This window comes from Erinaceus europaeus, chromosome 12, assembly GCF_950295315.1.
Source record: "Erinaceus europaeus chromosome 12, mEriEur2.1, whole genome shotgun sequence".
Lineage (NCBI taxonomy): Eukaryota > Metazoa > Chordata > Mammalia > Eulipotyphla > Erinaceidae > Erinaceus > Erinaceus europaeus.
This window is the reverse complement of record NC_080173.1, coordinates 33715949-33733241: the sequence shown is the minus strand read 5'-3', so window position 1 is coordinate 33733241 and position 17293 is coordinate 33715949. Positions and strand designations below refer to the sequence as shown.

At 43.5% G+C, this 17293-nt stretch overlaps 1 protein-coding gene across 6 annotated transcripts in view; it reads right to left on the bottom strand.

The window, feature by feature from the left end:
* ARHGEF3 (Rho guanine nucleotide exchange factor 3) overlaps nucleotides 1-17293 on the bottom strand; it is a 337446-nt gene that overhangs the window by 277645 nt on the left and 42508 nt on the right. For 4 of the 6 annotated variants that reach the window (XM_060203100.1, XM_060203099.1, XM_060203097.1 and 1 more), the window contains exon 2: nucleotides 2636-2727. In XM_060203100.1, the coding sequence (XP_060059083.1) occupies nucleotides 2636-2679 (44 nt within the window). In that variant the 5' untranslated portion in view covers nucleotides 2680-2727. Of the gene's footprint in view, nucleotides 1-2635; nucleotides 2728-13055; nucleotides 13143-17293 lie in introns of those variants that run through there. The other 2 variants (XM_060203096.1, XM_060203098.1) reach the window with 1 other exon arrangement.

Below are 17293 nucleotides of genomic sequence, written 5' to 3'. Positions count from 1 at the left end.
GCAAAGCGCAAGGACCAGCGTAAGGATCCTGGTTTGAGCCCCCGGCTCCCCACCTGTAGGGGGAGTCACTTTACAGGCGGTGAAGCAAGTGTACAGGTGTCTATCTTTCTCTCCCCCTCTCTGTCTTCCCCTCCTCTCTACATTTCTCTCTTTCCTATCCAACAACGATGACATCAAGAACAACAATAATAACTACAACAATAAAACAACAAGGGCAACAAAAGGGAAAATAAATAAATATTAAAAAAATGTGCAAGGGTGGGAGTCGGGCTATAGCACAGCGGGTTAAGTGCAGGTGGCGCAAAGCACAAGGACAGGCTTAAGGATCCCGGTTTGAGCCCCCGGCTCCTCACCTGCAGGGGAGTTGCTTCAAAGTGGTGAAGCAGGTCTGCAGGTGTCTATCTTTCTCTCCCCCTCTCTGTTCTCCCCTCCTCTCTCCATTTCTTTGTTCTCTCTAATGACAACAACAACAATAACAACAACAATAAAAACAAGGACAACAAAAGGGAAAATTAATAGTAAAAAAAAAAGTTGCACTATTGCAAAATGGGTGTATTATCCAAGTACTTGTACACTATTTTCTTTGTACTGATGGTCCTGTACCAGAAGCATTTCCTTTCATTGTTACTTACTTTTTAAACTTTATTTTAGCCACCTAAAGAACATCTGCTTATGGTACAATTTGCCTCAAATTCATTCCAAGTTGCGAATTTGTTTTCCAATAAAAAATACAGTAATACACTTGTCACCTGCTTCCTAGAACCTCCAATCTCAGCTTCACTGTATTCTGACTGCAGGTGCAGAGTGACTGCTGCATATAACCAAGCTATAGAGAATCCGATGTAACCATGGCAACACTATGTCTATGGGAGATCTGTCACTCAGTAGGCATGGGGACACCTCAAAGTGGAGCTAGAGCTCAGGGCAAGAGAAAGCATTTACTGTTTGGGTTGGTCCAGAACAGAATTCTGTAGCTGTGCTGTCTTGTGACCATACTGGTTCTGGGGCTGACAACACAACTCTCTGCCTTAGCCAGTCACAGGGAGAATGAAATCAGAGTAGTCAGCAAGGGAATCCTCATGGGCCCAATACACAATAAATAAAGTGTTGCCAGTGATGATGATGGCGACCATAAGAGACCTGGGAGGTAAGTTCTATGTGTGAGGCCCTGGGCCTCAGAAGATCATTAAAAAAAACCAAAAAAATCTAATACTTTTCTTTTTAAGGGAAAGAAAAAAAAAGAGATGGGAAGAAGAGGCAATATCTTAACAAAAAGAGATAGCTGGGAGTCGGGTGGTAGCACAGCAGGTTAAATGCACATGGCGCAAAGCGCAAGGACCGGAGTAAGGATCCCAGTTCAAGCCCCCGGCTCCCCACCTGCAGGGGAGTCGCTTTACAAGTGGTGAAGCATGTCTGCAGGTGTCTGTCTTTCTCTCTCCCTCTCTGTTTTCCCCTCTTGTCTCCGTTTCTCTTTGTTCTATCCAACGACAACAACAACAATAAAAACAAGGGCAACAAAAGGAAAATAAATAAATAAATAATACCTTAAAAAAAACAGATACCTACCAAGACCTAAACTTTTTTCTAATTTCTTTCTTTTAAAAAAATTTTTAATTATATTTATTTATTTTCCCTTTTGTTGCCCTTGTTGTTGTTTTTATTGTTGCTGTTGTTATTGATGTTGTCATTATTAGATAGGACAGAGAGAAATAGGGAGAGGAGGGGAGACAAAGAGGGAAAGAGAAAAACAGACACCTGCAGACCTGCTTCACCCCCTGTGAAGTGACTCCCCTGCAGGTGGGGAGCCAGAGGCTCGAACCGGGATCCTTACACTGGTCCTTGCGCTTTGCACCACATGCACTTAACCGCTGCGCTACTGCCCGACTCCCTTTCTTTCTTTAACAGTCATCTATTTTATTTGATAGGGCAGAGAAAAATTGACAGAGAAGGAAAGATAGAGAGGGAGAGAGAAAGATACTTTCAGCACTGCTTAACCACTCATGATGCTTCCCCTCTGCAGGGGACCGTGGACTTGAACTCTGGTCATTGAACATGGTACAGTGAACCACTGCCAGGCCTCCCTCAAGAGTTGTCTTTGCCTCCTACATTCCATAAATATTGATACAGCACATCTGAGTATGTGCCTACATTTTCTTGAATTGAGTTTCCAATTTTGAGGATCAGATGTCTGATATTATACCACATCAGTTCTTTCTATACTAATTCTTCATTCTAAGTCTTGGAAAATTTTCCTCTGGACTAGGATGTGGTAGAGTGGATAAAGCATTGGACTCTCAAGCATGAGGTCCTGAGTTCAATCCCCAGAAGCACATGTACCCAAATGACGTCTGGTTCTTTCTCTCTCTCTCTCTCTCATATTTCTCATGAATAAATAAATTTTAAAAATTTTTTAAAAAGAAAATTTTCCTCTTACTGAACAAAGGTAACCCCCTCTGGAGTCAGAAATCAGGAGATAAGAGAATGGAACATATAAAAATCTTGATGTCTCCAAATTCTTGACAGCCTCCACTAACTTACAGAAGCTTCACTGAAGGTCTGCATTGTACTAAACTGTTGTAAAAAAAAAATTTTTTTTAAGTAACATTTTTATGGGTTTTGGTTATTTGTTTTTTACCTTTCCTTGTTTTCTTCCATTCCTCTGAAGACATGCTGATTCATTACTAGGGATTGTTGAGAGATACAGTGTGGCTGTCCCAGGTCTTCTTTCTAAAAAAGCAAAGCAACAGTATTTATAGCATGGGTGTGCTTCCATTAGACACACAGAAAGCTGCACTCAAGGACTGTGTCTAAGGAAGGCTGCCTGGTGTCTATCAAAATCTACTCTTCCCTCTCCCACAGTGCACTCAAGTTCCTGCAGAGAGACATGGCCAGATGAATTTCAGTGGGATGGGAGAAGAGGGGACAGGTCACTCTTCCCTTTTGATTTTTTATTTTGTTTTATCAAAGAGCATGGCTCAGCTCTGGGTTATGGTGGTGCTGAGGACTGAACCTGGGACCCCAGAACCTCCGGCATAAAAGTTGTTTTACATAACCACTATGCTATAGGTCTTGTTTTTGTTGTTGTTGTTTTTTCAATGTAGTACCAGGAAATGAACTTGGACCTTGTACATGAGTAACCACCCAGAGCTGATTTTTTAATTTTTCACTTAGAGAGGCCAAGAGGAGAGACACTACTGTACTGTTCCACCATCAGTGGTGCTCCCCAACTTCATGATTCTCCCATGTGGAGTCCGGGCCTCACACATGGTGAGGAGGGCCTCCCCAAAGTAAGCTAGCTTCTAGCCCTTGTCTAGGTCTGAAAACAGGCTCAAAAAAGACTTCCATACCTGAGGCACCAGAGGTGCCAGGTTCAATCCCTACCCACCCACACCCCACACATACACACCACCACCACAAGCCAGGGCTGAGCAGGGCTCCAGTTAAAAAAAGGAGAAAACATTCTTAACGTCTTGTCGACCTTTTCACTAACCAGAACTCAGCTATGAGGATGCAGAGAAGTGAGATATAATACGCCCTGAGTGACTACACAGAACATGACCACCCTCTTATCTCAGAGAAGAAAAGACTTTTGTTCTTCAAGTTGATTTCTTATTGGGATCTATTTTTATAGAAAGCTAATTCTTATCTCAGTTGACACTGGGGCCCTACTGAGCTTGATTTTAGTCATCCAGAGCTTGAGACAAGCTGCATGTGTGTGACTGGGGAGTAGGGAGTGAGGACAAATGCCTCACCGTCTAGTTTAGGCAAAAAGTACATTCAGGTCTCTCCTGGGTCAACAAGGAATATCAAAGGAGATCAGCTGGGACTGCAACAAGGCAGGACTAGAATGACTTCAGGAACCCCCCAAATTACTGGTGAGTGCAAACATGTGTGGCCCGTGGATGGCAAGGAACCTAAGGAGAGACTGAGTGGCTGATAACAGTCCAGGAGTTTACCAGTTGTTTACCAGTTGAGGCACCACCTCCAATCCCTTTTACCAAGAAAAAACTGATGAAGGGAGGAGAGGACTCCCCTAAGACTCACCAAACACAACTGTGAGTCTCCATTGCTACTGCCCTCAGAGACTGGAGCAGCAGGGGGGAGGCCCTGTGCTGACATACGGGAACAGAGCACTGACCAGGAAACTGAGGAGAAGAGCTACACCTAGGTGGCCTAACAGTGTGACTGTGTAGTGGGAGCCTTTCCACATTGTTCTCCTGATGGGAACATGGTGAATAATTGCCTCAGAACATGCAGACTATAAATGGATTTGTTTTGAAACTCAGAGGGCTCAGCAGTGCTGCCTGGCTTCTTGGCAGAGAAGCTGAATTGAGCCCAGAGTTTTGGATCCTTGGGGTGTGAGAGTATCTTTGCATAACCACTGTACTATCCCTCCCCAACCCTGTTTTATCTCTTGGTCAGAAGTGAGTAATTAAGCTAAGAAGCCTATTTATAGTTTAAAAGACCTGAGACTCCCATAGCCTTCAGGGAAGAAAAAGAACAAAAGCGGCTATAACAGCCACTGTGCTCCAACTCAGGGATTGAAATAATATTGAAACTGTTTATTTCCACAACTATAAACTCTTTAAGTACCTTACTTAGACACAAGTCAATCCAGGCAAGAGTGATCAGTAATTTGAAAAGTACTGAGAGTGGGACCTCATAACATACTACTTAAATGGTTAAACCAATGACAAGAAATACTGGAGAAATGAACCAGGACAAGAGTCCAGCTAAAAGCAACCTAAAGGTTGAAGCACAAAATAATTAGGTCAACATCGAAACACTAGTTAAGGAAACAGTCACAGGAGTGAGTAAAGAATTTGAAAGAATTGTCATCAGAAATGCAGAAACAACAAATGAGAATCTGGAAGAAAACACTATCTCAAAGTTATTAGCTAAAAGCTGAAATAGCTGTGCTAATAACACAACTAGTTGAACAAGCTAAAACAGTATCAGAACAGAGTAACAAAATAGATGAACTACAGAAAACAGTAGAGGGGAGAGAGAATAAAATAAATGAGGCTGAAGACAGAATTAGCAAGATCAAGGATGAATTAGAGACAATTAAAAAGAAGTAAGAGGGGAGTCCGTTGGTAGTGCAGCAGGTAAAGCGCAGGTGGAGCAAAGCGGTGAAGCAGGTCTGCAGGTGTCTTTCTCTCCCCCCTCTGTCTTCTCCTCCTCTCCCCATTTCTCTCTGTCCTATCCAACAATGACATCATTAACAACAACAATGATAACTACAACAAAAAAACAAGGGCTACAAAAGGGAGTAAATAAATATTTTTTAAAAAGAAGTAAGAGATGTGAAAATGAGATTAGAAGAAACTGAAAACAACAACAGAGACCTATGGGATGACTTCAAAAGAAATAATATATGCTTGATGAAACAAACCCAATTGCAAGGAAGAGTAAAGCAGAAACAAACCAATGGGACTACATCAAATTGAAACGCTTCTGCACAGCCAAAGAAACTATCACACAAACAAAGAGACCCCTCACAGAATGGGAGAAGATCTTCACATGCCAAACATCAAATAAGAGACTAATCACCAAAATATACAGAGAACTCAGCAAACTTAGCACTAAAAAAGCAAATGACCCCATCCAAAAATGGGCAGAGGATATGAACAAGACATTCACTTCAGAGGAGATCCAAAAGGCTAACAAACATATGAAAAACTGTTCCAGGTCGCTGATTGTCAGAGAGATGCAAATAAAGACAACACTGAGATACCACCTCACTCCTGAGAGAATGGCATACATCAAAAAGGACAGCAACAACATATGTTAGAGAGGCTGTGGGGACAGAGGAACCCTTCTACACTGCTGGTGGGAATGTAAGTTGGTCCAGTCTCTCTGGAGAGCAGTTTGGAGAACTCTTGCAAGGCTAGACATAGACCTTCCATATGACCCAGTAATTCCACTCCTGGGGATATACCCCAAGGATTCCATAATGCCCAACCAAAAAGATGTGTGTACATCTATGTTCATAGCAGCACAATTCATAATAGCTAAAACCTGGAAGGAATCCAGGTTCCCAATAGTAGCTGAGTGGCTAAGAAAGCTGTGATACATATACACAATGGAATACTATGCAGCTATTAAGAACAATGAGCCCACCTTATCTGACCCATCTTGGACAGAGCTAGAAGGAATTATGTTAAGTCACATAAGTCAGAAAGATAAAGATGAGTATGGGAGGTCCCCACTCATCAACAGAAGTTGAGAAATAAGAACAGAAATGGAAACGAAAAGCAGGATCTGATTAAATCGAGAGCAGGGCACCAATGTAAAAACACTGTGGTGAAGGGGAGGGTGGCCATTGGGCATCCTGGCACGGTGGAGGGTGGGGGGGCGAGGGTGGGTGGTGGGGATGGGACACAGTCTTTTGGTGGTGAGGATGCCATTTATGTACAACCCTATTAAAGTGTAAACATTATATAAACCACTATTTAATTAATATGAGAGGGGAAAATTGATCATATGTCTAGAACTTCTTAAAACACAGACTGTCTTTTTAATACATAGGCTGTCTTTGATATGTTCTCTCCCAAAAGCCTAGACCAGGGAGAACAGAAGCAACCAACAACACAGCTATATACAAGATGCTGGGTATTATACCCCAAACCTTATCAAAGGGACTTTCCAAAGTTAACCCAATCACCAAATAATGTGATGATAACAATAACTATCCATTGTTTTCTTGAACCCTAAGACAACAGGAACCTCACATTTCCACTATAGAGCCTATATTTCTCCCAGTCCTGGAACCTTAGGGTGGGGCCCACATTCCTGCATGCCACTCTCAAATTCAAATCAAATAATATTGCATCCGCGGATCGCAACCTAATCAACGCAACAAGTGCCACCCCAGCATGCTTCACTTCAGACTGTGACCAGAGACTTCAGGTGTGGAATGACAACCCTTCAGCTTCATCACTCAGGTGAGACCTTTCCTTTCATAGTATTCTCTAATTCCATTCCAGGTGTTCCACTCCCCAATAAAGTCCCCAAACCTAGATATAGTCCAGGTCCCCTGAGATAGAGCATAGGTTCACACGTGCCCATAAACTAGGGAAAAATATATACCTGAAAGCAAAAGTACACAAGAGCATACAGGGAATACCCCCCCAACACTTCATCTGCACAATTCCAGTCTTTAGGTCCATGATTGTTCAACAATTTGTTTGGCTTTGTATGTTAACTCTCTTTTCAGCCACCAGGTTCTAGATGCCAGCAAGATGCTGACCAGACTTCCCTGGACAGACGACCCCATCAATGTGTACTGGAGCTCTGCTTCCCCAGCGCCCCACCCTACTAGGGAAAGAGAGAGGCAGACTGGGAGTATGGATCAACCAGTCAATGCCCATGTTCAGCAGGGAAGCAATTACAGAAGCCAGACCTTCCACCCTCTGCAACCCACAACGACCCTGGATCCATACTCTCAGAGGGATAGAGAATGGGAAGGTTATCAGGGGAGGGGATGGGATATGGAGATCAAGCTATGGGAATTGTGTGGAACTGTACCCCTCTTATTCTATGGTTTTGTTAATGTCTCCTTAAATAAGAAAAAAAATAATAGGAAAGCTATCAGGGGAGGGGGTGAGCTACAGAGTTCTGGTGGTGGGAACTATGGTTTTGTCAGTGTTCCCTTTTTATAAATAAAATACCTTATTTCTTAAAAAAAAAAAAAGAAGCAGTTTTCCTTGAAATATATTACAGTAAAATGTTCTAATTTTAATTTTCCTGATGCTAAAAAAAAAAAGACAAAATCCAGAAATCAATTCCTTTTACTATAGCAACAAAAACAATAAAATATTTAGGAATAAACCTAACCAAAGAAGTGAAAGACTTGTATACTGAAAATTATGAGTCACTACTCAAGGAAATTGAAAAAGACACAAAGAAGTGGGAAGATATTCCATGTTCACGGGTTGGAAGACTTAACATCATCAAAATGAATATACTACCCAGAGCCATATACAGATTTAATGCTATCCCCATCAAGATCCTAACCACATTTTTTAAGAGAATAGAACAAATACTGCAAATGTTTATCTGGAACCAGAAAAGACCTAGAATTGCAAACCAGTCTTGAGAAGAAATAACAGAACTGGAGGCATCACACTCCCAGATCTCAAATTGTATTATAGGGCCACTGTAATCAAAACTACTTGGTACTGGACCATGAATAGACACAGTGACCAGTGAAATAGAATTGAGAGCCCAGAATTAAGCCCCCACACCTATGGACATCTAATCTTTGACAAAGCTGCCCAGTCTTTTAAATGGGGAAATCAGAGTCTCTTCAACAAATGGTGTTGGAAAAAAATGGGTTGAAACACACAGGAGAATGAAACTGAACCATTATATTTCACCAAATACAAAAGTAAATTCCAAGTGGATCAAGGACTTGCATGTTAGACCAGAAACTATCAGATACTTAGAGGAAAATATTGGCAGAACTCTTTACCACATAAATTTTAAAGACATCTTCAATGAAACAAATCCAATTACAAAGAAGACTAAGGCAAGCATAAACCTATGGGACTACATCAAATTCAAAAGCTTCTGCACGGCAAAAGAACCAATACCCAAACCAAGAGACCCCTCACAGAATGGGAGAAGATCTTTACATGCCATACATCAGATAAGAGGCTAATTACCAGAATATATAAAGAGCTTGCCAAACTTAAGAACAAAAAAACAAATGACCCCATCCAAAAATGGGGAGAGGACATGGACAGAATATTCACCACAGAAGAGATCCAAAAAGCTGAGAAAGACATGAAAAAATGCTCCAAGTCTTTGATTGCCAAAGAAATGCAAATAAAGACAACAATAAGATACCACTTCACTCCTGTGAGAATGTCATACATCAGAAAAGGTAGCAGCAGCAAATGCTGGAGAGGTTGTAGGGTCAAAGGAAGCCTCCTGCACTGCTGGTGGGAATGTAAATTGGTCCAACCCCTGTGGAGAGCAGTCTGGAGAACTCTCAGAAGGCTCAAAATGGACCTACCCTATGATCCTGCAATTACTCTCCTGGGGATATATCCTAAGCCAACACACCCATCCAAATGATTTGTGTTCTAAGCAGCACAATTTGTAATAGCCAAAACCTGGAAGCAACCCAGGTGTCCAACAACAGAGGAGTGGCTGAGGAAGTTGTGGTATATACATAATGGAATACTACTCAGCTATTAAAATGGTGACTTCACCATTTTCAGCCCATCTTGAAGAAATCATGTTAAGTGAAATAAGTCAGAAACAGAAAGATGAATATGGGATGATCTCACTCTCATTCAGAAGTTGAAAAACAAGATCAGAAGAGAAAACACAAGTAGAACCTGAACTGGAGTTGTTGTATTGCACCAAAGTAAAAGACTCTGGGGTGGTGGGTGGGGAGTATAGGTCCATAAGAGATGACAGAGGACCTAGCGGAAGTTGTATTGTTATGTGGAAAACTGAGAAATGTTATGCATGTAAAAACTATTGTATTTACTGTCAAATGTAAAACATTAATCCCTCAATAAAGAAATTTTTTAAACAAGTACATTCAGCCCCTATACCTATAGTCATCTAATGTTTTACAAGGGGACCCAAAATATTAAATAGAGAAGGGAGATTCACTTCAACAAACAGTGTTGGGAAAATTGGGTTGAAACATACAGAAGAATGAAACTGAACCACTACATTTCAACATACACATAAGTAAACTACAAATGGATCAAGATCAAGGACCTGGATGTTAGATTAGAAACAATCAAATACTTAGAGGAAAATAATAGCAGAATTTCCATGTAACTTTTATAGGATCTTTAATGACTCAAGTCCAATTGCAAGTAAGACAAAAACAAAATAAACTAATGGGACTACATCAAATTGAAAAGCTTCTGTATGGCAAAAAAAAAAAAAAAAAACCCAAACAAGGAGACTTATTACAGAATGAGAGACGGCCATATGTCAGACAAAAGCCTACTAACCAAAATATAAAGTTAACCAAATCCAGCAACAACAACAAAAAAAAATGATCCCACCCAAAAGTGGGGAGAAGATCTGAACAGAATATCCACCAAACAAGAGATCCAAAAGGCCAACAGACATATGAAAAAAATGCTCCAAGTCACTGATTGTCAGAGAAATGCAAATAAAACAACGACATACCATTTCACTACTGTGAGAATGTCAGACATTAGAAAGAATAGTAACAAATGCTGGTGGGGTTAGGGAACCCTCCTGCACTGCTGGTGGGAATATAAATTGGTCTAATCCCTATGGAGAGCAGTCTGGCAAATGCTCAGAAGGCTAGAAATGGACCTGCCCTATTATCCAGCAATTCCACTCCTGAGGATATACCCTAAAGTATTAAACACACTCATTCAAAGAGATCTGTGTTCCTAGCAGCACAATTTCTAATAGTGCAAACGTGGAAGCAATTTAGGTGTCCCACAACAGATGAGTGGCTGAGAAAGTTGTGATATATATACACAAAAGAACACTACTCAGCTATTAAGAATGATGAAGTCACTTGGGGCCAGGCAGTAGCACGCCAGGTTAAGTGCACATAGTACAAAGAATGATGATATCACTTTCCTCACTTCATCTTGCATGGTGCTTGAAGGAATCATGCTAAGTGGGATAAGCCAGAAAGAGAAGGATTAATATGGGATGATCACATTCATGGCCAGAATTTGGAAATAAGAACAGAAAGGGGAAACACAAAGTAGAACTTACACTGGGTTTTGGTGTATTGCACCAAAGTAAAGGATTCTGGGGAGGAGGGGGAGGCTTTCAGATTCTGGTGTGTGGTGATTCAGGAGGACCTAGGCTTCAGGTGAGAGTGTTTTGCAGAAAACTGAAATATTTTACACATGTATCAGCAATGGTATTTACTATAAACCACTAACGCACCCAATAAAAATAAAGCACATTCAACTTCAAGCAGGCCCTTCACAGGACAGGGGGATGGGGTATTACTGAGTCTGTGAGACCATCCACTATGAAGACTCCAGTACAAGCACCTGGCATAGAGTTGGGGACCCGATTTACACAGATTCTCTTTCTGTAACAAGGTCATAAATACAAATCTACCACTTCATCTGGTACCACCCACAGACCAAGCCACCAGCAGTTTCAACACCAGAAGTGCCTTTTCAGCCCATGCCAGGGAATGGTGTACTGGCCTCCAGACCAGTACCTGCTAGGCCAGAGGGAGCTCAGAGCCACTGGATGCCAGTGAACCCTGCCACTGCAATCTCTCCAGCCCAGCTCAGTCACCTCTACTAACTTCTTTCACCTGCCCAACCATATGCACCCTGCCCAGATCAGAGTTCTGCTACATAAACTCTCAGACCCAAGTGAGCTAGTCCAGTAAACTAAGCTCTGATCCTCATGGCACAGAACATGCAAACAGCACCATGAGATACATTCAGCATCCCTGTCCAGGGCCAGGGCTCTGGCATCCCTGGGAGCTGATTTCAGCAGCTGAGATCCCTGGTTCCATCTGGGAGCGGGCAGGAACAAATCGAGAGGGGAGGCATGGGGCCTAAAGTATGGAGAGGTGCGAGGGGGCTCGAGCTCACAATACAGAGGGGATATCTGGGTCCCTATGGCCTCCACCTGGAAGTAAAGTTTGCTGCAAGGATCAAGCAGCCCAGTGACTGCTTCAAGAGAGAGCACAGGCCCTTCCTTCCAAACCACATGTCTGGGCAGCTGGCAGAGGGCACAGTCTGTCTGTGAAGGGCCCATTGGCTAGCTACCAGTTAGGGTTTCAGAACTTGCCCTCCTGGGACTGGGGAGGTGTTCTTCAGACAGTGTTTAACTAGTGCCTTTTGGCATATAGCTATAGGCTAGAATGGGGGTACCCACTTTTTTTTACCCAAAAAGTAAGGATTATGAAGGGGCTGGGCCTCAAGATAGACTATTACATTTTCAGAGATCCCTGGAAGGCAGATAGCACCCACATTAGAAATCAGATACAGAGCTAGGTACAGAGAAGTTAGGCTTCAGCCTAAGACACACAGACAACCAATGGTACAACAGAGGTTTGAGTCAAGCACCAGCTTGGAGTCTATGTTCCTAACCCCTGTGTGACAACATGCAGAGCAAAACTGTCACAGCTCAATGAGTGAGCAGAAGGACAAACTGTTTCAAAAAGTACAGCCTCCAGTGCTGGGTTAAAGCTCCTAGTCCCTTGACTAGGAGGAGAAAGGAAGTTTTACTATCAGTGAAGCTGTGCTGCAAGTGTCTCTTTCTCTCACCCTCTGACTCTCCCTTCCCTCAAAAGAGAAGAAAGGGGGAGTCGGGTGGTAGTGCAGTGGGTTAAGTGCACGTGGCACAAAGCGCAAGGACCGGCATAAGGATTCTGGTTCAAGCCCCCGGCTCCCCACCTGCTGGGGAGTCGCTTCACAGGCAGTGAAGCAGGTCTGCAGGTGTCTATCTCTCTCTCCCCCTCCTCTCTCCATTTCTCTCTGTCCTATCCAACAATGACCACATCAATAATAACAACAATAATAACTACAGCAATAAAACAACAAGGGCAACAAAAAGGAATAAATAAATTTAAAAAAAGAGTGAGAAGAAAGAAAGAAAGAGAGGAAGGAAAGGAGGAAGGAAGGAAGGGGGTTGATAGCATAATGATTATGCAAAGAGACTCTCATGACTAAGGCTCCAAAGTCCTAGGTTCAATTCCACCCACCCACCCACCACCCTCACTCCCACCCCACCATAAGCCAAAGCTGAAGCAGTGCTCCAGTTAAAAAAAAAAGAAAAGAAAGAAAGGAAGGAAGGAAGGAAGGAAGGAAGGAAGAAGGAAGGAAGGAAGAAGTCACCCACCAGGAGTAGTGGAGGTAGATTTGTCCTGGAGGCACTGAGACACAATGATAACCCTGGCAGCAATGGCATAAATACAGCAGCTTGAGCAAGTGTGAGAGAGGACTGAAAATGAGCTTGACCATACCCATCATGGAGGCCACCCCAGCCCCAATCACCCTCATTTCAGAGATGGTAAAGCCAGAGCTGCTGTGAGAGGCTGTGAAGGATACAGTACTCACAAGTGGGCAGTGGTCACACTCCAGGCAGCTGACTGAATCCCAGGGGCTCCTCCACCCCTTGTTGTTAGGCATCAGAGAGCTAAGATGCTCAGAGATACTCCTCAGCTGAAAGGTTCTGTGTTACTCAGCACCTCCCACCCCATCACATCCACAGGAAAGAAATTCCAGTCTCCCCAGCTGGAAATGCCTGCCCCTCCTCCCCTTCCTCATTCCTCTCCTCAGCTGAGTGGCTCAGCTTTGGCAGGTGTTTGCTAAGCATTAGCTTCCTGCCAACCATGGCTGTGGCCCTTGGACACCAAGTCTCATTAATTCCTTCACTGGAAAAATCTCTCTTCCTGGAAAACACCAAGTGCTGGTGAAGAGGTTAGGTGACCACGGCTCTCACATCTTACAGCAGGTGGGGATGTAAACGGGTCCCACCAGCCTGGAGGACCATCAACTCCACTTGTAGGCACTTCATAGTTCAGGTCCCAGGGCATTTTCTAGAATGTTCTCAGCTGCACTATGTACAAATGCTCAGTGCTATTGATAGCTTCCTGATGCCTTTGTAACTAATTACCACAAATATTATGGCTTGAAAGAATACAAATTTATCATTTGGTCATTCTGGAGGCCATAAACGAGTTTGGCAAGACTGCCTTTCTTCCTTCCAGAAGATTCTGTTCCTTTGCCTTTTCCAGTTCTAATAGGTTACCTGCACTCCTCACTTCTATACTCTACCACTGCACAGCCTCTAAGGCTACTCAAATCTTCATATATGAAACAATGTGGATATATATTTACATGTAAAATATATTTACATGTGAAAATTCTTTTTAAAATACATATTATTTTAAGATAAAGCCATAGTCATGTAGAAAAGGATTATGTCTCCAAGTAAACAATTACTACATTAAGAAGTAAAACAGAGGGATTCAGGTGGTAGTGCAGCAGGTTAGGTGCACTTGGCACAAAGCACAAGGACCAGAGTAAGGATCCCAATTGGAGCCCTCGGCTCCACACCTGCAGGGAGGTCGCTTCAAAGGCAGTGAAGCAGATCTGCAGGTGTCTATCTTTCTCTCCCCCTCTCCATATCCCCTCCTCTCTCGATTTCTCTCTGTTCCATCCCACAACAACATCAATAGCAACAATAACAACAACAAAGGCAACGAAAACGGGGGAAATGGCCTCTAGGAGCAGTGGATTCGTAGTGCAGGAACTGAGCCCCAGTAAATAACCCTGGGAGCAAAAAAAAAAAAGGAAAATAGGGGGGCTGGGCAGTAGCCCAGCAGGTTAAGTGCACAGGGTGCAAAGGTCAAGGACCAGCATAAGATTTTAGTTTGAGTCCCAGCTGCCCACATGCAGGGGGGTCGCTTCACAAGTGGTGAAGCAGGTCTGCAAGTATCTATCTTTCTCTCCCCCTCTTTGTCTTCCCTGCCTCTCTCAATTTCTCTCTGTCCTTTCCAGAAATAACAATAAAAACAACAGCAATAACAACAAGGGCAACAAACTGGAAAAAATGGCCTCCAGGATTAGTGGATTTGTAGTACAGGTACTGAGCCCCAGTGATAACCCTGGAGGCAAAAAAAAAAAAGAAAGAAAGAAAGAAAGAAAGAAAGAAAGAAAGAAAGAAAGAAAGAAAGAAAGAAAGAAAAAAAGAAAGAAAGAAAGAAAGAGAGAAAAAAGTAAAACAAAAACTTTGTGTGGCCGCCCCTTCCTCCATTTCAGAGCTACTAACACTCACTTTCATTCCTCTCTCCTTTCAAAGTAGCCTTTCCATCCTCACATTTCAGCCTCTGAGCTAGACACTCCTGCTTTCTTCCTGCAAGATCCCTGTGGCCATACTGGTCCCGCCCAAGTAATCAGTGGCATCTCCCCACCTCAAGATCCTTAACCTAATTACACCGACTGCAATGGTCCTTTTGCCCTGTTAAGGTGATCTAGCCATAGATCTGAACAGCAGAAAGATACTCATGACCAGGGCTTAGGTCATGGGCATCTTTTGTGTGGCCATGATTGGGCAACCACAAGCCCCACACCAGAAGGCCATCAAGCACAGAATGAATGAAATAAATGGCAGTGATTCATGGCAATTCAGACACAAGCAAGAACAAGGCTGACTCTCACAAGATGCTACTGAGTCGAAGACAGCAAACACAAGAGCACAATACTGCATCAGATCCATGAAGAGGACATGGCCAGACAAACCTCCCCCCACCCCCACAAGCTATAAGAGACCAAGATGGCAGGAAGTGGGGGTACAGGAGCTAGAAGAGGGCATGGGGGGTGGTTATGAGGTCTCATCCCTAACCTGGGTGCTGCCACACAGGTGTGTTTACTTTGAGGTACCCACTGGGCTGTACAGTTATGGCCATGCCCTGTGCTGCAGGCATATTGTGCTGTAGTTAGAAGCTCCAGGAATCTTCTAAAAGCTGTTGTGCCTATTCAAAGTTTCCTCCACCTGATTTCTCAGTAACCCTCTCAAAAAATAATGCTGATTTGTAAGTTTCTTGTCTCTTACTAAGATTTATGTTTGTATTCAATATATGTCATCTGAGATAGAGACAGGGTTTCACCTGAGAGAGAAGAAAGCCAGAGCATGAATCTGGCACATGCAGCCCTCACACTCTACCAGATGAGCTATTTCCTTGGTTTCTCTGTTTCCTTTGAATCAGTTAAGCCATGCTCAGTTCTCCAACCTTGCTCCCTGCAAGCCCAAGAAAATGATTATGAAGACACAACAAATGCAACTACAGCTTAAAATGAGGAAGGCTCCTCTGCCTCTTTCCTGATTTCTGCTTCACAGGAGATGTCATTTCACCTTTGAAGAAGCAGCACCACCCTGACAACTGACAACTATCACACTGATAGTATCAAGTGCCTTCGCTGAGCTCTCCTAGACAGACTGCAAACTCTCAGGAACAGAAATCAGATCACTTCTCTCTCTCTCTCTCCTCATTCTGATTTCATGTGAATGTCAATGTTATTCCTACTATCTACTTTAGCAGCAGCTGCTCCTGCTGCTGCTACTACTACTACCACCACCACTACAACTACTGCTGCTGCTACTACTACCACCACTACAACTACTGCTGCTGCTACTACTACCACCATTACAACTACTACTGCTGCTACTACCACCACCACTACAACTACTACTGCTGCTACTACTACCACCACTACAACTACTGCTGCTACTACTACTACCACCACTACAACTACTGCTGCTGCTACTACTACCACCACTATAACTACTACTGCTGCTACTACTACCACCACTATAACTACTACTGCTGCTACTACCACCACCACTACAACTACTGTTGCTGCTACTACCACCACCACTACAACTACTACTGATGCTGCTACTACCACCACCACAACTACTGCTGCTACTAACACCACAACTACTGCTGCTACTAACACCACAACTACTGCTGCTACTAACACCACCACCACTACTACTAGCAGCTCCTGTTGAGCTAAGCTATGCCTCAGGCTCAACACTCCTCAGACATTATCTCATTTTCTCTCCCACTCAATGAGGTACATATTCTCATGGCCCCGTGAACAGGAGGAAACAGGAAAGCTCATTACAGGAAGGGTGGGATTTGAACCTATGACCAAAGTCCAAATCTCACAGCAGGAAGGGTGGGGTTAAAAGCCAACTGTGCTCCAATAATACCCCCACTTGAACAGAGAAGAGGGCATATCTTTGGTGCTTAATAAACACTGTACCTGCTTGATTACTAAAAAGAACAAGAAACAAGAGAGGTCTGCTAAGAGAGAGGAAAGAAAACTTACTGAGTTCCATAAATAACAGACCAACCACCTCCACCAAATGGTACCTTTTCCTCCTCAGCTCCCTCATGAGGACATAGCCTCTGCAGACAGTGAGTTGCCAAAACCCCTGGCCTACCTGGCTGGGTGCCACACTCACCATGTGGGGAGCTTCACAAACACTTATCAGTAACAGCAGTCTGTCCTCCAGACTACTGTCAGCATGGGGAGCATACTGCCAAGCTCAGGGCAGAGCTCAGGCCAGGCTGAAGGCTGCCTGGACAAGCAGGCTATGACCACAAGGTCTCAAGCCACCTGCCCTAATGACCTCACCTCCCTGGAGGACAGACACGTGACCCAGAGTCCTTGGCTGAATACAAGGCCACCACCCTGAGTAATGCTGCAGCTGCATAACTGAGTTAGAGATAAAGACTCCAGCAGCCAAGTTGTCTTGGGGACACCACTCATGGTGGTCGGCT